This window comes from Neomonachus schauinslandi, chromosome 7, assembly GCF_002201575.2.
Source record: "Neomonachus schauinslandi chromosome 7, ASM220157v2, whole genome shotgun sequence".
Classification (NCBI taxonomy): Eukaryota; Metazoa; Chordata; class Mammalia; order Carnivora; family Phocidae; genus Neomonachus; species Neomonachus schauinslandi.
Genome location: NC_058409.1, coordinates 20,277,868 through 20,301,015, shown reverse-complemented (window position 1 = coordinate 20,301,015; position 23,148 = coordinate 20,277,868). Strand labels below are relative to the sequence as shown.

Below are 23,148 nucleotides of genomic sequence, written 5' to 3'. Positions count from 1 at the left end.
GTTAGTGGGATATACCTAAAGCAGAAATTCTAGAGGAACTCATTCAAATGTTTGTATTAAAAGGACATAAAATCAATGATCTAATAAGAAGCTAGAAAAAAAGAGTAAATAAAACCTAAAAGAGAAACAAAGTAATAAAGAACAGAAACCACTGATACAGAAAACAATAAAGGAAAATCAACAAAGCCAAAAGTTGTTCTCAAAAACATGAATAGAACTGGTAGACAATGAACAAGATAAGAATAAAAAACATAAATAAACCAATTCACTAATGAAAAAAGGGATATATAATGATAAATCCCAGTCATTAAGAAGTTAAAAGGTAATATAATAAATTTATTGCAATGAATATGCAACTCAGATGAAATGGATGCCCAAACTGTGGTAAGAAAAGGAAACTGATATAATCTTATAGCTAACTAAGAAATTAAACTTGTAATAAAAACTTCCACAAACACACAAACACACATTCAAAAAAACTACAGGCCTAGATACCTTCACTGAAGAAGAGGAGAAAAGATCAATTTTACACAGATTCTTTCAGAAAACAAAGGAAGAGGAAATGCTGGCCAACATCCCTTTTAAGATGAGCATAATCCTGATACCAAAATCTGACAAAGGTTATTAAAAAGAAAGAAAGATTTCAGATGAATATTCCTCATGATCATAGACTCAAAAATTCTTAACAAAATGTTAGCAAATAAAATGTTGCAGAAAGCATAATATCTCTGAGCAAGTGGGGTTTATCCCACAAATGCTAGATTAAGATTCAAAAAAACATATAATTTGTGAAAGTAACAGAATAAGGGAGGAAAACCATATAACCATTTCAGAAGATGTGGGAAAAACATGGCAAAATTGAATATCCATTCATGATAAATATTCTCTGCAATTTAGAATGATAACTTCCTCAATCTGACAAACGACATCTTCAAAAACCCCACAGATAACATCTTCTTAGTTGTGATATATTGAACTTATTCTACCTAAGAATGAGAACAAGGCAAGGATATCTATTCTCATCACTTCTATTCACCACTGTACTGGAAATCCTAATTCAACAAATGAAAAAGAAAGAAAAAAATCCTAAAAATGGGCAAGAAAAAGTATAAGCCACGTCTATTCACAGATGACATGTCTGTTTATGTTTATCAAGATCACAGAGTAATGGTGTCAAAATACAAAAGTCTATTTTATTTCTCTATGTAAGAAACAAAAACACGGAAAATAAAATTTACAAATACCATTTATAACCAAAGAACATGAAAAACTTAAGGGTAAATTTAATAAAATATAGGCAAAACATCTATACTGAAAAATGTAAAACACTACTGTAAGAAACAAAAGATCTAAATAAATGGTAACCATTCTTCCCAAAAAGATTTTTAAGACTGAAATACCAAACCCCATTAAGATTTTATGGGTCTTTTTTGTTTGTTTTTAAGCAGAAATTGGTACACCTAATTCAAAAATTTAGGTAGAAATGCAAAGGACCTAGAAGAGACAAAACAATCTTGAAAAAGAACAAAGTTGGAAGACTTAGAAATTACAAAGGTAAGCAATCAATAGTAATTGGCATAATTACTCCCATAATTCTCCCTTAAGTGGGAGAAACAAACTTATCAATGGAACAGCATACAGTCCAGACAATACACAGACAATTGATTTTTCAACAATGGCACCAAAGTTAATTCAAAAGAGAAACGATAGCCATTTTAAAAAATGGTGCTAGACAAAGTGGATATCTGTGCAGGGAGGTAGGGAGGGGAGAGAACCACAATCTCTGTCTCACTAATACACAAAAATTAATTTGAAACTATTGACAGTCAAAAACCTAAGCTAAAACTATAAAGATTCTAGACAAAACAAAAAAGAATATCTTCATAACCCTTGAGATAAGCAAGAGATTTCAGGTTAGTACAAGAAAAGCCCTAGCCATAAAAGAATACCCAAGAATCTGGATATCATCAAAATGGTAAACTTCTGCACTCTGAAAGATAAGATTAAGAAAATTATAAAAATGATGAGGCAAGTCAAAAACTGGGGAAAAAATACATACGTTAGACAAATCAATTGTATTCAGAATATACTAAAAAAAAAACCCTCCTACAAATAAAAGATAATACAATTTAAAAATCGGCAGAAGATTTAAATACATTACAAAAGAAGATCTACAAGTGGTCATAAGCACATGTAAAGATGCTTACCATAATTAATCATCCACAAGAATAGCTATAATTAAAAATACATAACAAGTGTTGGTAACAACGTAGAAAAACTGGAAGTCTCATATATTGCTGATGGTAGTATAAAATGGAACAACCACTATGGAAAACCATTTGGCAATTTCTTATAAATGAGACATACAAGTACCTCACAAATCAACAAATCGACTCATAGGTTATCTCCCAACATGAGTAAAAACATATAACCACAAAGACTTGTATAAGAATGTTCCTGTCAGCTTATTCCTAATAGCCTCACACTAAAAATAATCCCAATGTCCTGCAATAGGTACTAAATAATTTATTGTTACTACAAGAATACAGTCATAAAATAGAGTAATATATAGTAATGCTAATCTACAACAAACTACTAACATACAGAAAAACATGGATGAATCCCCAAAACACTATATTGTGGTGAGACACAAAAAGAATACCTTCTATAAAACATAATTCCATCCTGGGCTAGAGGTGAGGGAATGATTATAAAGGAACTTTCCAGTATGATGAAAATAGTATGTATTTTGTTTGAGCTAGGTTTATATACTTATCAAAACTCATAGAACTGTAAACTTAAAATATGTGCATTTCACTACATGTGAATTTTACTTTAATAATATTGATCTAATGAACTATAAATCTATTGTCAACTAGCATTTTAAAACTTAAAAACTGTACAAAATGATATAGCAAAAAAATTCATGTGCTAGACTTCAAGAGAAGATTAAATAGGTCTCAAGCAAGTTCATCAACTCACTGCTTATAACGAAAGGAGACAAAAGTTATTTCTAAGCTAGACCATGTGTTAAATCAGTTTTTCTTTTTCTTTTTTTTGAAGCTTTTCTTAAAAGGCAATTAAATCAGGGCACCTACATGGCTCAGTAGATTAAGCATCCGACTTTTGATTTTGGCTGAGGTCATGATCTCACTGGTCATCAGGCCAAACTCCATGCTCAGCCGAGTGTCTGCTCAAGATTCTCTCTCCTTCTGCCCCTACCCTCTGCACGCATACTCTCTCCCTCTCTCTCAAATAAATAAATCTTAAAAAAAAAACAAAACACGCAATTAAATCCATAAATCCATCTACATGGGTTTTTTGTAAAAACAAAGAACCCAACCCAAGTTCAGGATTAGTATCAAACATCTGCAAAATGAAGAGAGTTGTCACCTAGATTCTTCATCGCCACCTAGCACCCTCCCTCTCTCCATTCACGTCTGTGGTTCTTAGATGTAACCTCACAGAATCCTAGTACTATAAGGCTATTCACTGGTCATCAGGCCAAACTCCCCATTTTACATGAGACACAGAGATTCAGATATGTAGTGACTTTAAGCAACAGGTGATGGATAAAGCCATGAAAAGACTAAAGTGATGTGTTGATTAGTCCTCAAGTAAAATCAACACTAAAATGACTGCTTCCTCTATCTCTTACTGTTCTAAGAATTAATTTAAAACTCCTTGGGAAAAAAAAATTAAAAAATAAAACTCCTTGGAAAAAATAAGGCCTTATTACAATTCTATTTTAAATTCGGGCAAAATACTAAAAATCTTTTTCCTTGGCTGTTACCTAAAACATAGAATTTCATGAATGGTGTATAAAGGTAACAAAGGTTTCTGCAAAGTAGACAACATTTTATATATATAAAAAAAAAATCGACTTTATCCTGTTTCTTTTTTTAAACAGGAATCAGTGGATTTGAAACCTCTTTCCAGTGAGCTCTGTTTTGCCAATTTTTGTTATAAAGCATTAATCAATGATTACCTTAGTTTTTTCTGATAAGAACCATAAAAATGAAAAACCCATAGTTAACCATTGTGAATGTGCATGGTCAGGAGCAATTTTTGATTAGGAGTACATTTACTAATCAATCTTTGTAGAAAACGGGATTATCAGATACAGCTATTATGAACATTCAGAACAAATGAACTGAACTCAAATGGCACCTTCAAAATAAAATACACAAAGACAAAAACCCCCACGCAACTAGGCAGGAAGGAAGGAGTACTTACTATCTTTTGAACACGCACTCTGGATGTCTGACTACCAATTATGCCACAAAAGAGACATTTCTTAAACCACACAGGGCTCTTAAAGGTTCTCATCACAAGGGAAATAACATGTTTTTCTTCTTTTTTCCTTATATCTATATGAGATGATGGATGTTAACTAAACTTATTGTGGCAACTTATTCACAATATATGTAAGTCCAGTCATTATGCTGTAATACCTTAAACTTATTCAGTGCCATATTTTTATTACCTCTCAATAAAACTCTAAGGAAAAAAAAAACTACACGTGGTTCTATTTAGACTTGTTCTTTTTATCTGCTAACATGGACTAAATGCTGCATATTAATGTGAAAAATTTTTTAATCTTTAGAAACACTTCAACAAATGTGTCCAAGTCAAAGTTAATTTAACTATGTCACCTTCTTTTATTGTAACTCTTGCTCATCCTTGATAAAAACTGCACAAGAAATCTTACTGTCCAATATGATGTTGAAAAATCACAGTCAATATGTGATCCAGTGCATCCTCAGTGCCTCAGGTATGGGTAAAAAAAAAAAAAAAGTCTGAACAAAATCAAATTTTGACACGTTTTCTACCAAAATGAACTTCCTCCAAAGAGTAGTTTGAAAGTAATTCAATTTAAAATACAAACAAATACAACTATGAGGTAGAAAAACACATGTAAAATAAGATAAAATTTGAAGGGTAATGGACTCCAGTTAAAATAAAAGTTAATTTGGGGCACCTGTGTGGCTCAGTCGGTTAAGCGTCGGCCTTCAGCTCAGGTCTTGATCCTGGGGTGCTGAGCTGGAGCCCCACGTCAGGCTCCCTGCTTAGCGGGGAGCCTGCTTCTCCCTCTGCCTCTCCCTTCTGCTCATTCTCTCTTTCTCTCAAATAAATAAATAAAATCTTTAAAAACAAATAAAATAAAAAATAAAAGTTAGGTTAGCAAGGTGACACAGTGAGGGGATAATTTTATGTGTCCACTTGCTTGGACCTGGTGCTCAGATCCGTGGTTTCCGTGAGGGTGTTTTCAGATGAGATTTACATTGAACTGATGGACTAAGAGTAAAGCAGATTGCCCACTGTAATGTGGGTGGGCCTCATCCAATCAGCTCAAGTCCTGAACAGAAAAAAAAACAAACCTCTCCCTAGCAAGAGGTAAGAGGTAGATAGTTCTGCAGCAGACGGCCTTTAGATTTGAACTGCAGCATCACCTGTCCTCTGGGTCTCCAGACTGCTGACCTGCCCTGCAGATTTTGGACTTCCCAGCCTCCATTCCATTATCATGTAAATCAACTCCTTCAAATAAATCTTTCCTTATATATACATACACATCTTATTGATTCTGTTTCTCTGGACATCCCTAATATGAAAATGTTATAAGGTAAATATCCAGAAATCCATCATATTTCCATTTAACAGCAACAAACAGTAAGAAACTAGAATTTTAAATAGTAACCTTACAATAGCACCAAAAACCAGTTAATACTTTAAGTATAAATCTAAAAAATATCTGCAAGATCTGTGTACTGACAACTGAAGAACTAAAGAGAGATAAACGATATTTATGAAATGGAAGCCCTAATAGTTAAGACGTTAATTCTCCCCAAGCTGATCTCTATATTCAACACAGTTCAATCTAAATTCCAGCAAGACAGTTTGCAGAAATTGACAAGGTGATTCTAAAATTTATATGGAAAGCCAAGAGACCTAGAATAGCCGAGACAATTTTGAAAAAGAACAAAGTTAAAGGAGCCATACTACCCAACTTCAAGAATTCCTATAAAGCCACAGTAACAAGATAGTATGGTATTAGATTAAGGACAGATCTTCAGATAATGTACCACTAGGGAGTCCAGAAATAGACCTACACATGCAGAGTCAATTCATTTTTTTCCAGCTTTACTGAGATATAACTGACATATGATATTGTATAAGATACTGTGAGGTTTTGACACACATACATGTTGTAAAATGTTTACCAAAATAAGGTTAATATATCCTTCACCACAGAGAATTTCCATTTTTGTTGTTGTTTTATGGTAAGAACATTTAAGATTACCAGGAAGTTTCAAGTATATAATACTAATTATAGTCTGCATGCTGTATGTTAGATCCCCACAATTTCTTCTTATAACTGGAAGTCTGACCAACATCTCATCATTTCCCTTACCCATCAACCCCTCATAACCACTTCTCTGCACTCTGTTTCTAGGAGCTTGGCTTTTTGAGATTCCACATACAAGTGAGATTATATAGTATCTGCCTTTCTCTAACTTATTTCACTTAGCATAATGCCCTCAAGGTTCATCTATGTTGTTGCAAATGGCAACATCTCCTTTTATATGGCTAGATAATATTCCATTGTGTGTGTGTGTGTGTGTGTGTGTGTGTTTGTCTATGTCATTTTATTTATTCACCTATCAATAAAACACTTAGGTTGTTTCCATGTCTTAGCCACTCTGAGTAATGCTGCAGTGAACACGGGGGTGCAGACATCTATAACAAACAGTAATTTCATTTCCTCTAAATAAATACCAAGGAAGTGGGACTGTACGATCATATGGTAGTTCTATTTTTTGAGGAACCTCCATACTGTTTTCCACAGTGGCTTAACCAATTTTCATTCCGAAAAGTGCACAAGGGTTCTCTTTTCTCCACATCCTCACCACCATTTATCATCTCTTACATTTTTGATAATAACCATTCTAACAGGTACGAGATGATAACTCATTGTGATTTTGATTTGCATTTCCATGATGATTAGTGATGTTGAGCACCTTTTCATGAACTTGTCTTCTCTGGAAAAATGTCCATCCAGGTCCTCTGTCTTTAAAATCAGATTATTTGGTTTGTTGCTGTCAAGTTATAGAGGTTCCTTCTCTATTTTGGATATGAACCCCTTATCAGATATGTGATTTGCAAATATTTTCTCTCATTCTATAGGTTGTCTTTTCATTCTGTTGTTTCTTGTACAGTGCAGAAGACTATAGTTTGATATAGTCCCATTTGTTGATTTTTGCTTTTGTTCTCGTGCTTTTGGTGTCATATCCAAAAAATTCACTAGCAAGACCAGTGTCAAAGGGCTTTTTCCCTATGCTTTGTTCTAGGAATTTCATGATTCTAGGTCTTAGATTTAAGCACTTACTCTATTTTGAATTAATTTTTATGAGTGGTATAAGATAGAGGTCCAATTTCTTTTGCATGTGAATATCCAGTTTTCCCAACACCATTTAAGAGACTATCCCTTTCACATTGAGTATTCTTAGCTCCCTTGTCAAATATTAGATGAGTATACACGTGTAAGTTTATTTCTGGGCTCTCGATTCTATTCCACATGTCTATGCATCTTTTTATGCCATTACCATACCATTTTGATTACTACAGCTTTAAAATAGTTTAAAATCAGGAAGTGTGATGCCTCCAGCTTTGTTCCTTCTCAAGACTGTTTGATAATTTGGGGTCTTTTATGGTTCCATGATTATTTTTCCTATTTCTGTGAAAAATGCCCTTGGAATTTTGGTAGGCATTACATTGAATTGATATGGAAGGAACTTAAGTGTCCATCAGTAGACAAATGGATAAGGAAGGGGTGTGTGTGTGTGTGTGTGTGTGTGTGTGATAGAATATTACACAGCCATAAAAAAGAATGAGATTGTGTCATCTGAGACAACATGGATGGACCTAGGCAGCATTATACTAAGTGAAATAAGTCACAAGGAGAAAGACAAAAAAACTCGTAAGTGGAATCTGAAAAAAAAAAACAAACAAAACACAAAAAACCTCTAAACCCCCAGGTGAATAAACAAACAAAAAGCAGAATCAGACCTATAAATACAGAGAACAAGCTGATGGTTGCCAAAACGGAGGAGAGTAGGAAGGTGGGCAAAGTGGGTGAAGGGGAGAAGGAGATAGAGGCTTCCAGTTATGGAAAGAATAAATCACAGGACTAAAAGGCCCAGCATAAGGAATACAGTCAATGATATTGTAATAGGGATGTAACGGGACAGACGGTAGCTACACTTGTGAACATAGCATAATGTATCAACTTGACAAATCACTAAGTTGTAGATCTGAAACTAATGGTAACATTGTGGGTCAACTACACTAAAAAAAAAAAAAAAATTCAAAATTTCTAACTAATAAAAAGCTTCAAAAAGTTGTTACGCACAAAACAGGGGAAAATGAAAAGTTTGCGACAGACATCCTTTATTCCCGTGGAGAAATGATCAATATACATGAATCATCTATGTATTTTACAGTATCTGTGGAAATTGTGTAAAATAAAGGTTTTGTGGGGCACCTGGGTGGCTTAGTCGTTAAGCGTCTGCCTTCAGCTCAGGTCATGATCCCAAGGTCCTGGGATCGAGCCCCGCATCGGGCTCCCTGCTCAGTGGGAAGCCTGCTTCTCCCTCTCCCCCACTTGTGTTCCCTCTCTCACTGTGTCTGTCAAATAAATAAAATCTTAAAAAAAAAAAAAAAAAGGTTTTGTTGGTGTAGAGGAAAAAACAAATCAAAAGGTGAAAATAACAAAAACGTAAAATTATTAATGATAAACTATTTAACAATTGTTGCTCAGAGCTCGTCTATTATGATTTAAAAATACACCAGAATTCTCACAGCACTAAACCACCTACTTCTGTACACTCACTAATATCCAAAGCCATCTTTTGTAAAATTCCAAGGAACCATTTTGAGAATACAACAGAGTTCTAAGGGATCCAAATGGTTCCAATATCCATTTTGGTTATCGTTCTAGGAAATACATTCTAATACCCTGGTCTACCAATATACAATAGTCCGTTTGCATCTTAACACTGCACAAATTTCCTCTGCTCTGTTACCATTATTAAGTAGAGAAAAATGTGCTAACCAACATGAAATCTTCAGACTAGGACTGGGGGCTATATTATCATTGTGACTGATCACTTGAATAAGTTATACTTGAAGAGTCAGGACATACTGCCCTAATTATGGAGCAGACAACTTCAGAACCAAGTTGAAGTATTTTTAATCATTAAAGACTGGCAAAATTGAAATGCCACCAAATGAGTCAAAGAGAAAACCCAAGTCAAAAATTATTTACAACTATTTGCCAGATTCACATTCATACTATTTGTGGTTTATAAATAGTGTTTTACTAAACTGAAAACACAATGTTAAGCTTAAGTCTAATAAAATCTCAAAATACAACTGTTAGAGAACTGCTCGTTATAGCTTCTTCAAACATTTCACTGACCTGGAAAGCTGTAATTTGAAAGAAATTACCAATAAAAGGAAAGAACTATGGAGCTTAATTCTAAGTTACAACTCCTTGCTTGGTGATGACAGGAATGAATAGTTATATAATGGACTAAACAAAAAATTTGACAATTGATGTTAATCTGATTTTACCAATATAGAAAGCACTTTCTGTCACTTACAATCCATGCAAAAAATTTTACTATTACTTCCAATGTTTAATTTTACCTATATAGAGAATGAAGAGGTCTTCAATTATTTCAGAGAAATGAAAAAGATAGCGGAGTATAAAAAGACAATTCTGACATAATGCAGACACTTAAAAAAGATTCGCCAGTAAAATCTGGATGAAATTTAAATTTGTTGAAAAAATGAGTATAATTGTTTCATTTCTACCCTCTTCATCCATACAAAGTATACATGTGACTAACAACAATGTTGCATTAAATCCGATGGATAATGTATGTCAAGACTACATTAGCATGCCTAGCAGTTACTTTTCATGTATCATGCCTAGCCTAAGTTAGGTTTCAAAAAATAATTGCCACTATTATCTGATTACAGCTCCAAGAAAATAGGATATTCTCTGACTTTCATTGTTACAAACCCAGTGCCTGTCACAAAGAGCTCAACAATTATCTGTTGAATGACTGATGTACAAGTAATATAAAATTTCATCTTAGTCATGAAATAGACAGGTTTATATTAATTTTACGTTTTCAGAACTACCTGTCTGAATTTGATGTAACCTGGCCTTTTATTTGAAAGCATCCTGAACTCTGCTTTCAACTTAAGGCTCAGCACATGTAATACAACACGATTTAAAAACTAGTATTTACTATTTCACAAATGAGACCATATTCACAGATTAATTATTTGAGGATGGAAGAACTCCGGTCTGAGACACCTAGAAAATGCAGATCTAAATGAAAGTGACTGCTGGCCAGCACCCTCTTGGAGAACCTACTGCACGTAGCCCAAGTAAATTCAGTAAAACCCAGCTTTCAGAAACACCGGTAAGGATTTGCACAATGGTAAAGAGCTCTGGGCTCCCAGCAGGCCACAATCATCTGTAGACTGTATTTGTCTGTTAGGCCAGGCACTATGGCAGAGATGAAGGTGAGGAGTACCTGCCAAACTTACTTGGCACTGCTATCTTATTCTGTGCAGGCAGAGAACGGAGGACATGATTCTGTAACCTCCTAGTAGTTTCAGTACCCAAAACTCCTAACTAAAAACTAATGAAGCCTGAAACTACGCTTTTATTTTCTAAGTTTTGACTAGTTTTTTTTTTTTTTTTTTAAAGAAACCTTGAATGTTGTCATATTATTTTTATCCTGGACTTCATAATTGAACATTATTATATTTGTTTACAAATTGGCAGTTACTTAATATTAAAAAAAACTACACTTTTCTAGATTGCTGTTTAATCTCTAAAATGTACTGTTAAAGCCAATGTTAAGGTAACTTGGTAAAATTAAATTTCTCTAATGGCAAAAAGCACATAGCGCTAGGAAAAGTATGTATCTCACATACTGTCAAAGAGAAACATACCCTATAAACTGAGAATAAAATATACATGTTATGATTGAGTTAAGAATCAACATAAACTGTTGGACTCTACCTCAAAATAATTCCTTATATTAACAAGGTAACTAGGCAAGTTCAAAAGGAGCTCTCCAAATTGAAATTACTATACAGAGCAACCACAACCTTTAGGTAAAATATTTCCTTATTAATTCCCTTAATAATCAACCTCCCGTCACAGAAAATTGAGATGGATCTCCAGACATCACTGTTTCCATGGTATCCCCTATTTCTCCCATCTAAGCCTTTGGCACCCTGACTTGTGGGTATTTATAGCTCTATTCCTCTCTTCCCTGTGTAGCCATTTTAAGAGAAGTAAAAATCAAGTCCTCAGTGATTGGGCTAGAGGAGATCCAAACCTGGCACTCTTGCCCCCCCCCCCCCCCTTAAAGACGAAGCAGTTTACTGTTAGAAATGGCAAACAAACTCACACCTATAAAATGAGTCTCTTACAGTTTGCTTTAAACCGTAACTCCCACACTTTCTTTCTCCTTGGAAAATTATGTCAAACAAGGAAGATTCCTGGGGTGCCTGGCTAGCTTGGTCAGTGAAGCATGCAACTCTGGATGCCACGGTTGTGGGTTTAAGCCTCATGTTGGGTGTAGAGACAACTTAAAGATTCCTTGTTCCAGAGAGATTCCTACTTTGGAATCTGCTATCATGCGATAGTGCCATTTAGTAAGTTCCTCTCTCCTCTGTATATTCTATAAAATGCTTTCTGGATCTACAGGCATGGTATAATTCAGATTCAATTTCTCAGGAAACAATACTTCACAGATACTTTTACTGAGTAAAGAGCTTACAAAGTTGGAATATTTTAATTCTCTTTCCTTCTCTTGCTACGTAGAACAATTATCAAAGAACAAATCTCATCAATTTCTTGATTACACTGACTTTAGGTAAGGAAACTTTCATTCAGGAAAACTTGATGAATCTCATGTTGATGAGATTCTTCACATTTATCAATCTTCATAATAAGTTAGTTCCCTAGCATTCTTCAAAGGTAAAAAATAAGATCTTTTTGTGGTGTCTGTGAACTTAAGGATTTAATCATACATTATGTCTTCATTTAAATTAGTTATTAGTAGTAGTAGTACTGCTGTTCAAACTAAGCAAACTCAAGTCAGCACCAGCCTCTTCAAATTGGCTCCTGGGTCCTTCTGACCTGAAACTAGTAGCCTCTGTTACACCTTCTTTACTTTCCAATGTGAAAAAATGTCTAGGTTCTTAAAGTACGCTTCCTGCCCAGATCTGGAACCAATCATTTCTCCAAGGTCCTCTGGTTCCTCTGACTGAAAATATACCACGTGGGCACTAGGAGGTGGTTCACTGCTACTGGGTTGGTCATTTGTTATACGTAATTTTTGCATACGGTACTAAGCAACATGCACTTTTGGGATAAAATGTGTAAGTCACACTAATACTTTCAATTTAGAATCAGGACTACAGGGTGCAATATATTCTTGCCAGATTTAGACCTGTATCTACTTTCTCATATGGGGAAAATCCTGTTTTTTCATGAAACCAAAATAAATCCCATTAGGGCTGTCCAAGTCCATGAAGCAGATAAAGCGGTGACAGAAGGGGCTTACAGTCATTGAAAAAAATCTCCAAAAAACTTTCACTGATGATGATACAACTTGCTTGTATTCTGTAAAGGATCAGCCAGGTTTCCAAAGTCACCAACTGACAAGTGAAAAATGAACGCCTTCTAGCAAAGTTTCAAAGTATGTGGTCAGAGTCTGAGGTAGATGTATTTATGAATACATACGAAAACTACTGATAGTATTGAAAGATGAAATGGCTTTTTAGTCCCAATGCAGGAAAATCTATGCTTCCCCTAAGCTTGAGTTCACATGGAGAATAATCTCTGGGGTTCATGCTGCCAGTGCCTTCATGCCCCATTGAGGCTTACAACCTTGATTGGAAAGCCTAAGAGAAGGAGAAATACTTTGATAATTTGCTGGTCCACCACATCCATTTCTTCTTTCACTACCATTCCCCAACAGTAGCAGAAATAAATGAAGCATGGGGCATAGTACATAAGAAGTCAAAAAGAATCTCTCAGTGTTGTCTGATTAACTCTTTTGGACATATCCACATCTTACACCCCAATATAGCTCAATCTAGACTCATGTACACGTACAACTTCAGCCAACAGTCACGCATGCTCAGCATGGACACATGGCTACCAGCTTCCCGCAGGCCATAGTGATCTTGACCTTCTGGTATGTAATATGAAGACAATGAAGAAAAATGAAAGGCTCAATCTAGTTCTCTCTCTAAATACCTGGTGCAGACAAGGCAGAAATTGTCTATGTATAATGTCAAATACGGGTCTGTAGAACAGGTGAGGCAGATGTTACAAGTAGATTCTCTTCTCAGTTGATTGCTATATCCACTGTATAGAAGCTGGAAAAGTCCATTTTCTTTCCTTTCTCTAGGGATGTCCTCACTTCAGCTAAATGATGAGTTTTGATTTGGAAGATGCAATTCTTTTCTTCTTGTTCACAGGGGTCCCCAGGCGATTCTCCTGGTCTCCTGGGTGCTCTCCCTGGGAAGGTAAAATCTCACAAGGCAGATCTTGTGGATTCCAATGAAAGAGGCCTCAGGGCACCCAAAGAAGAGAGCTAGAGTTGATAGTATGGATTCAGAGTCCCAGGTGTAACTCACACAAGCTGTCAGATCATGGGAAAAGAACTCTCCCTAAGTTTCCCTAAAAGGGAGGAATGAGGTTACACCTGTATAATACTGACCAAATACAGGATGCATGCTATTGATCCAAGGGCTAAAACCAGGAAGGAAGTAAGGGACAACCCAATGGAGAAGAAACCAGGTCAGAAGTTCCATTCTTGCTACCAAATACAATGAACGTCCTAAGTAATCTCAAGCATACATATTTATGTATGGGCCAAAATTAAATTTTATATTCGAATATGCTAGTTTGAAAGTACTTAGTAGCAAGTTTCTCACCTATACAGACCTATGTTGTTTTTAAGATAAAAATAATTTAAAAATTTAGACCTCAGTTTACTTAGTAACAGTAATCTGGTGACAATGATGTGAAAAGACTGAATTTACCTCCACGTACAAATCCATTAGTAGCTATTGCTGAAGTAGACAATCCTGTGATAGTTGTCACAACAGTGGCCATCATAATTACAACAACCGATAGACCTTTAGGGAAAAAGAAAAGAGACATATTTATTTCAACCTGCCTTATCTAGAACTGGTTAGTCTACAAAATTTACATTATATTTAACAATTACCTTATTTTTATCCCATTTTAGAAAAATCTAACCAAAATTTTGAAAAAAATTTTTAAGACATTAAGACAATAATCTGATACAAACGAGAAAATAGCTTAGAATAATTCCAATTGTTTGAATGCCATGAGGTTCACAGCCTAGACGAGCACAAGGCTAGTTCACTTTTTCATTCTCAAATGAATCAAGCAGTATATAACTTTGCTTACCTATTCCAGCTTGACCCACAATCCATGACAATCTAATGAAGAGCATAACACCCCAGATGTTTAACATACAACGTACCTAGGAAAGAAAAGAGGACAAGTTCCAGATGAAGGCAAGTGATCAAACTTAATACATTAGTAAACACAAAACTAGCCAAAAGGAGGGCAATATCCATTTAAAACTAAAGAAAGACATTTAAAATCTCTTATCCTTCTCTTTGTAATACTTTTTTAAAAGAACTTAATGAGAGCTAAAATGTGAGCTAATTTAAGTGTCATATAACACCACAATGATCTAAAACAAAACAGCAAAAGGTACTAAACAAGGTAAAAGAAATCTTTTACCACTTCAACCCTAAAAAAATAGTTCCTATTCCTATTTATCAATGCAACTAAGTTTAATTTTTGCTTATTCTTTAATAATATCCTTATTTCATGATTTCTTCAGAAGATTTAAGTATTACAAAGTATGTCAAAACAAAATGCTAATTGTTCACACGTCTTTTTTTTTTTAAAAAGTTTATTTATTTATTTAAGTAATCCCTATACCCAATGTGAGGCTCAGACTCACAACCCCGAGATCAAGAGTTGCATATTCCTTTGACTGAGCCAGCCAGGCACTCTAGGATCACAACCCGAGCCGAAGGCAGACGCCCAACCTACTGAGCCACCCAGGTGCCTTTCACACACCCTTTAAAACTGTGAACAAATGATACACTGTATGGTGGCTAACATAACATAAAAAAATAAATAAATAAAACAAAAACAACAACAAAAAACCTCTGAACTATGAGTTTCCCCAATTTATTTATTCTATTGCATTTTATGCTTATACATAGAACACAGTCGTCTAAAATACTAAAATCTAAGAATAGGCAAACAATACTATCTGGAGCTTCACATTTACCCTATTGATTAAGCAATGAAATTACTACTGGAACTGCGATTTTCCCTCTACTTCTCCCCTAAATGTCAACATGAGTCTAATTAAGTGCTCCCAAAGTCCCAATGGAAATCATTTAGTCTCCCAGTCTCCTCCAGTTAGTTAGTGCCTATTCCAACACAGAAAAACAGAAGTACATCTGAAACTTAATCACCTAAACCTATCTAGTGAAGTGACCTCAACACTTAAGAAAACGATTTCTCCTTCATTCTGTTCCATGTTAACTTTCATACATTTCTCTTCAAAAAATAATGGGGTAGCAGGAAAGGAGGCAGAAATAGATCAGCCTTACTGCCTGCTCAGCTTTCTTGATTATGATGCTCCCATCAATTTAATAGTTTCATATTTAATTTCTGAAAAATGACAATATGTGAGATTTACAAGAGGTAATAAAATATAATTTAGAGGAAATCAAGTATAATATGATTCTGTTAATACATATATCCTGTTTCCTTTACTGAATTTAATATCCACAAGAAAAGGAGGTATAAGTTATTAATTTGGTCTTCCACAACACTCACATAAAAAGAGAAAGAAGAGCTCTCTTAAGAAATGATGAGAACATTAGGAAGATTTTATAATAAACATAAATGCTGTAAGTCTAAAATTCAATCTATAGGTACATACTAATACACCCTTGATCCAGCCAAACTTCACAACTCCTTTACTTTCCGCAGTGTATGTGACCACAGCATCTCTGGTTGGAGTACTTTCTTCCCCGTTGGCAAATCCATCCTCAAAAGGTTCCTGGTTAGAAAAGGAAATGTGAATTATGCTTAATTATTTAAAGTTTAAAATCACCTGATAAAGACAAATATCTCTAAATACATTTAATCATGTTTAGGAGGATACAGATTTCCAAGAATCAAGGATGTCTGTATACTTTACCTTAAAAAAAAAAAAAAAAGTAAAGTAATAAAGTGGAAGAAAACCTTAATTATGAGGTGTTGAAAAAATTTAAATCTTATCAGGAGAGCAAACCCATTTTAATAATTTCAAATTTTAACTACACTTTGGTGGCATATGGAGAACAAATAAATACATATAGGCTTAGCTAAAAGTCAGTTCAGACCTGTCTCTTCAGCCACAACTTTATAATATCTGGTTGGCATCCTTCCCACAAATGAAATTTCAACATTAACAATTTAAAACTCCATCACCAATTAACACAGCTTTCCCTCTGTAGTCCACTACAGCAGGATTCCCATGGATCCCAAGATTCATTCCTAACTCTTGCCTTTACTCACTTTATATCTGCATGTGCTCTTCATTTTTCTCTTCATAATTTTTCTTAGATTCAGACATGAACTGGTTTTAACGCTCCATGTCTCACTGTATTTTTAGTTTTTTGTTCTCTACATTCTCCCTCTCTCTCTCTCTCCCCACCTGGTTCTCTTGTTCAGTCCCAATACACTCAAGATATATGACAAATTTCCAAACCAGTAACAGTGTGTTAAACAGGTCATGAGGGGTGAAGGGAGGTGCTGGGGCAGAGAAAATGTTTTAGATCTAGAATCATGTCCCTGACACTATCCCCATAGTTCTTCCTTATCCATATGTCAAGAGCAGGGAACAAAATACAGCTGTGTTTCCAAAATCATTCTTTAAACGGAGAAAAGCCAAGTAAATCAGTTATTTTTTAATCCTGAAAACTACCATCAAGATTTCATACCATACTTTTAAAGACCATTTCCAGTAGTTCATACCCTCCAGTGAATTCCTAATGTAAATTTTTTTTTATTAGAAATGAGCTATATCAAATTCTGTGTTACTGGAGAAAAAAATCTGTATCATAATCCAAACTTCCCTTTTTCCCTTGACCAGTACCTGTTAGCCAAGTAAAAGTATTTAATTCTATTTATGTATTAATGCTATATGTACCAACCTGTTATCAGCTCTTAGATTTCACATTTATACTAAATATACTAAACAACTGCTAAATCTTAGATTTTTAAGCCATAAAAGAAACGCTGTAAGTTAGATGCAATAATTTCTTTTAGCATATCTTTTGAAAATTATTTTACCTAGGCTTTTTAATGACAAGAAAACAACAATCAAATTTTCAACTAATCCTCATGTTTGCATCGAAAGACATGGCAACAACTTCAACTATATGAAACACTTGGAAAACAAGTCATTCTAAAATCAGTAAGAGCTTAAAGATGAATGTTAATGCTAACCACTCCTGATAGTTGGATTTTTAAAAACAGATAGTAAGGGACACAAATTATTATAATTTCCTTTATAACACATAGTTTCCCAATTACCTTCTACTGTATCAATGATTTCTGTACTATAAGAGGAATACCCAAGCTTATAGTATAGAGAACTAACCACTCCCACTCACAAAAATTATCTGCTATACTTTCTCCCAATGATCCCAACCTGCTATACTTTAACAGATTTATTGAGATATAATTCATATAATCACACAACTCACCCAATTAAGGTACACAAGTCAATGATTTTTAGTATATTCATCAAGCTGTACAATTATCACCACGACCAATTTTAGAACATTTTCACCATCTCACAAAGAAACTCCAAGTCCATCAGGAGTCACTCCCATTTCCCCAGCTCCTGGCAATCACTTATCAACTTTCTGTCTCCATGGATTTGCTATTCTGACATGTCATATACATGGAATGGACTCATACAATATGTGGACTTTGTACGTGGCCTCTTTCACCTAGCCTAACATTTTCAAGATTCATCCATGTTACAACGTGTTTCAGTACTTCACTCCTTTTTATTGCCAAATAACAACACATTGTATGGATACACCACATTTGTTTATGCATCAACTGATAAACATGTGAACCTATTCCACATTCTGGCTACAATGAAATATGCTCCTATAAACATTGGTGCACAAGTTTTTGTGTGGACCTAAGTTTTCATTTATCATAGAAATAGCCCTAGGAGTGGAATTGCTGGGTCTCATTTTTGAAATGACTACTTCTGGTGATTTTTTTCTTCTTCTTTTGTAGAAGACTGCTGAGTGTGACTCCTCATTTCAGTCAATTTATCTGCCTATTGTTATCCCTCTTCCTCACTTAGCACCTGGTATAAACATGGAAATCAGTAACCGTATTGTTAGAAATATGTGTATGTAGGGGAAAATAATGTGACCAAGGGCCTGTGTGGTTCAAGCACAGAGCATCCCACTTTGGCTTTCCTTCCACTGTTGGAGGTGCTCTAAATGGTAGAACATCAATGATGATCCCAAGTGAAAAAAAAAGACTCTTTATAGGCATGATGACTCTAGTTCAATTATTAAAATAAAGCCAGAATAAAAATTTTTGTCTGTTAATTCAATTAACTTCAAGGTAGAGAGAAGTTCCTTGATTTTCACTCTAGGATATGTAGTGTTCTGCATTTAATTTGTAAGTGGAGACTTTAAAATATTATATAATCTTGGGGTGCCTGGGTGGCTCAGTCGATTAAGCATCTGCCTTGGGCTCAGGTCATGATTCCAGGGTACTGGGATGGAGCCCTGCATTGGGCTCCCTGCTCAGTGGGGAGTTTGCTTCTCTCTCTCCTTCTGCCCCTCTCCTGCTCATGCTTGCTCTCTCTCAAATAAATCTTTAAAAAAAAAAAGCTTAAATTATATAATCTTCTAAATATTACAAGAAAACATAATGTCTATAATATGCACAAAAAGACCTCTTCCTTCCCATTTCTATTAAAGATGCATATACATCATAGGCTATCTTGTCTAAGGTTAAGTATCAAGGTGGGTATCTTTTTTAACACTGCAAAAGCATGCAGGCATCTTAAAATTTTTACTGTGGGTGCTTATCAGAATTCCACCACAAAATTGAAGATCTAGAGATAATTATGTAAGTTTCCACTATACTACAAACAACTGTATTCAAAAAAATGCAGATGAAGATTTTCCAGCATGTATGAAAGCAGTATTTCAAAACAGACATGAGTCCACATAAAATGAAAGTTTATCTTCCTGTCCATGTTTCAACAGCTCTATTTAAAAAACTATGTTATTAACCTCTGAAGTACAATTCAAAAATTATAATCAAGTATTTCTAACTTATAGTTCAACCAATAGATTTATATATAACAAAATTGGGTTAAATTGTATTAATTTCCGGGCGCCTGGGTGGCTCAGTTGGTTAAGCGACTGCCTTCGGCTCAGGTCACGATCCTGGAGTCCCGGGATCGAGTCCCATATCGGGCTCCTTGCTCAGCAGGGGGTCTGCTTCTCCCTCTGACCCTCCCCCCTCTCATGTGCTCTCTCTCTTTCTCTCTCTCAAATAAATAAATAAAATCTTTTAAAAAAAATTGTATTAATTTCCTGCAGGAACAGGAAAACAAAGTAGAATACATATACTGTGTTCCTTTAAATATATTAATTCAGGATAAATAAGGAAACTGTGGTATTCCGTTTACATACAAAAAACTGTTTAAAAACCTTATAATCAGAAAATTTCACATTTACAATTATGAACTAAAATTATGCTGATACAAAGCTGCATAAATAATATCTTCAACCTACCTAACAGTTTCAAAGAAATGATCGGTTTGTGTTTTCTCCTGTTTTTCACATAATGGATAAAAGGTGAAAAATAACAACATGAACGAATTTTATGGATAATACCATATTAAATGAGGTAGACCAAATGAGCCAAATTAATTCAGACTTATTTGGGGGGGGAAATCGTTCCAAAAGCAGCACAGTGATCTGAGTCTACCAAGCAGGTACTGAGGATGGGGGTAGGATCAGAATGGGGAAGTGAGGAAGAGATGGAGGAAACAATGGGAGATCCAGAGTTAGGCCCTCAGTAACTGGGGCCATTTCTAAGTGAAAGAAAGGGATATACTAGTAAATTATGGCAGCCTGAAAAGGAAAGGATTAATTCAGTCAGACATGCTGAATTTGAGGAGTCATGAGACAATTAAAGAGTTCTATCAGGCTGTTAAAAAATTCATGACTGGAACTTAGGAGAGGGGCCAGGGATAAAGAGCAAGTGGGTGAAGCTATGGAAACAGAATGAAAAGAGAAACTTACAGAGAGAAAGCGTGAGGAGTTGAACATTTTTCTGAGGATATACAAAACACAAGAATGAGGAGGCACCTGGGTGGCTCAGTCGGTCTGCCTTCGGCGCAGGTCATGATTCCAGGGTCCTGGGATGGAGCCCTGCATCTGGCTCCCTGCTCAGTGGGGAGCCCTGAATCTGCCCCTCCCCGCCCCCCATGCTCTCTCCCGCACTCACTCTCTCTCTGTGTGTCTTGATAAAAAGAAAAAAAACTAAAAAAAAAAAAAAAAAAGAAAGAAAGAAAGAAAATACAAGAATGAAAAGGAACTCTGGTCTCCACAGCCATTATTTCTTTGCAGAGAGTAGAGAAAAAAAGAGTTTTTGAAGTATAGGTAATCTCTTCTCTCCCCTGTGTATTCAAATTTCCACCTCAACTCCATCATTCTTTCTCCTTTAACCACAGTTAACTTTTTACTGCAACATATAATGTATTATCTTCCAGAAAGTGATTGCTTTTCTGTTCATAGAATTGCTGCTATTCTCTTCTTCAATCTCCTGTTGAGATTGTAGGTGTTCAGATGGTTTGATAACGATCTAGCTGAATTTCTGGGACCAGACGAAACTTAGGTCTCCTACTCCTCTGCCATCTTGCTCTTCTAACCAAGGTTAGCTTTTTACTGCACAATGACTCCCCCACACACAACCACCACTACCATCAAAAAATGCCCAGCCAAATTTGCTGAACTATAGCACATTCCTCAACGACTGCCAACCTGGCTTCACCCCACCACAACACCAAAATAGTTCTAAGACATCCCAAGACTTCTCTGCTGCCAAATCTAATGTACATCTTTCAGTCTCTGTCCCACTGGACTTATGAAATGGCATATGACACTGCTGACTACTCCGTCTTTCTTGAAACATTTCTTCAAATGCCACTTTCTCTGAGCCTCTTCTACCCAGCAATTAAACAGGAACCCTTGGTCCTAGAGCCATCTCCTTTTCTCATTCTGTATTTTCTTTCTCCAGTCATCTCACCATCTCAAGTAACCCATTGCTTTAAATACTATCTAAATGTTAAGTAATAAGCAATGGCTCCTGTTCATTCGCAGATTAGATCTATCCTGTGAGTGTGAGTCCTGAGTGTGAATACTGATGTTGCCACTTGGCTTTTTTTTTTCCTATTCTAATTCTTATCAAATAAGAAATTGTCAATGTGCTATAAACAGCAACTTTCCTCTAAATGAAAAGAAGGAAATGATTTCTCTTTCTTGGATCAGTTTTGGTGAACACTTAACTATCAAAAAAAGAATTTGACAAGAAAAACAGTAAGGTCTTAATAATTAAAATCCTTTATAATGTAAATGTATGTTAGATTCCTCAATGGACATCTTAAAAATTGCTGTGAAGTTTGTTCAGCTTCCATATCCAACAATTAAACTTGTCTTTTAATTCACCCATTTAAATATCAAATGTCATATTTCAATTCTGACCAAAGAGAAAACACTACCTGTAATATACTGAGTTTCATCATTTTTCAGTTAAAAAAAAAAAAAAATCTCATGAAATCAAGCTGTTTCTTCCCCAACAGAAAAATTTTCTTCAGATTTTTTAGAGACAACGTATGATGAAACCAGATTTGTTTTCATAACATTGGACAAAAATCAAGCTTTGGAAAAAAATACTTGACCAGGTTTTTTTAAAAACTGCCATTAAAAACTTTAATACTGCTTCAAACTAGCTCTGTAACCTGGAGCGCAAGGTTGTCATCTGTGTACATCCTTCTCAGCTCCCAAATATGCACATCAATGTGCTTCTCATTGTTAAATGCTTTAGTTCACGTTACATTAATTAGTCAGTGATTTTCTCTGGACATCCCAGTCACTAAATCCACAGAATTTTCACTTTCAGAATAAAATGTAGCATAGGTGGTCTTCACAACTATACAGACAAGGATGTTAATACAGAAGAGGACCGTGCAGTGATACGAGTTGAGTTCTGATCACGTTTTTTGCACGGTAAGTTGATAAAGGTGTTTATTGTTGGGCAGAGAAACACCAAGACTGTTTAAATAGTGCAACCTCTGAATACAGTTAAAATACTAATAAAACACATTTCTAGCAATGTTTATTACCAATCTATTCATTTTAATACAAATTCAATTTTTATAGTTAAACTGGTAAAAACCTGGTAAAAGTGTCTTTGCTCAACAATTTCAAGTCACAATAGGCAAAAGATAATGTCTGAGGTTTTATTTTGTTTTATTCATTCGTATTTTAAAGAACTGAGCAAAGCTGTACCTAGGTGTCTCTTTAGGCCTAAGGCTGCCACAGTACTGTGTCCAGGGAGACTTAAGGATGCTCAAATATGGACACTCTACAAAAGAGAAATGTTCCAATCCCTTAACTGTATTTAATATATTAAAAAGTCCAAAGTAAGCCTTAACATTCTTCTGTTACTTGAAGATTCTACATTTATAAAAAGCCGCTTCTGGGCATAAATCACAATCACATCCTTCTACTCATTCATTTAACAAATATTCATTTATCAATTTTATCAATCACCCTAATAGGTACTTTCCAGCCCTCTTAGCCTTGTTATTTTTATAGTAGAGGCTAGAGATGAATGGCAGGTCCTCCACCTTAAATGTGGGACATTTTCCACTATAC

The 23,148-nt window shown here is 35.1% G+C and overlaps 1 protein-coding gene across 2 annotated transcripts in view; it reads right to left on the bottom strand.

Annotated features, from left to right (window-relative positions):
- The window catches only part of SLC12A2 (solute carrier family 12 member 2), a 100,980-nt gene that overhangs the window by 57,290 nt on the left and 20,542 nt on the right, over positions 1-23,148 (bottom strand). For both annotated transcript variants that reach the window (XM_021702155.2, XM_044917091.1), the window contains exons 2-4: positions 16,110-16,229; positions 14,543-14,618; positions 14,149-14,244 (exon numbers count right to left, since the gene is read on the bottom strand). In XM_021702155.2, the coding sequence (XP_021557830.1) occupies positions 14,149-14,244; positions 14,543-14,618; positions 16,110-16,229 (292 nt within the window). The remainder of the gene's footprint in view (positions 1-14,148; positions 14,245-14,542; positions 14,619-16,109; positions 16,230-23,148) is intronic.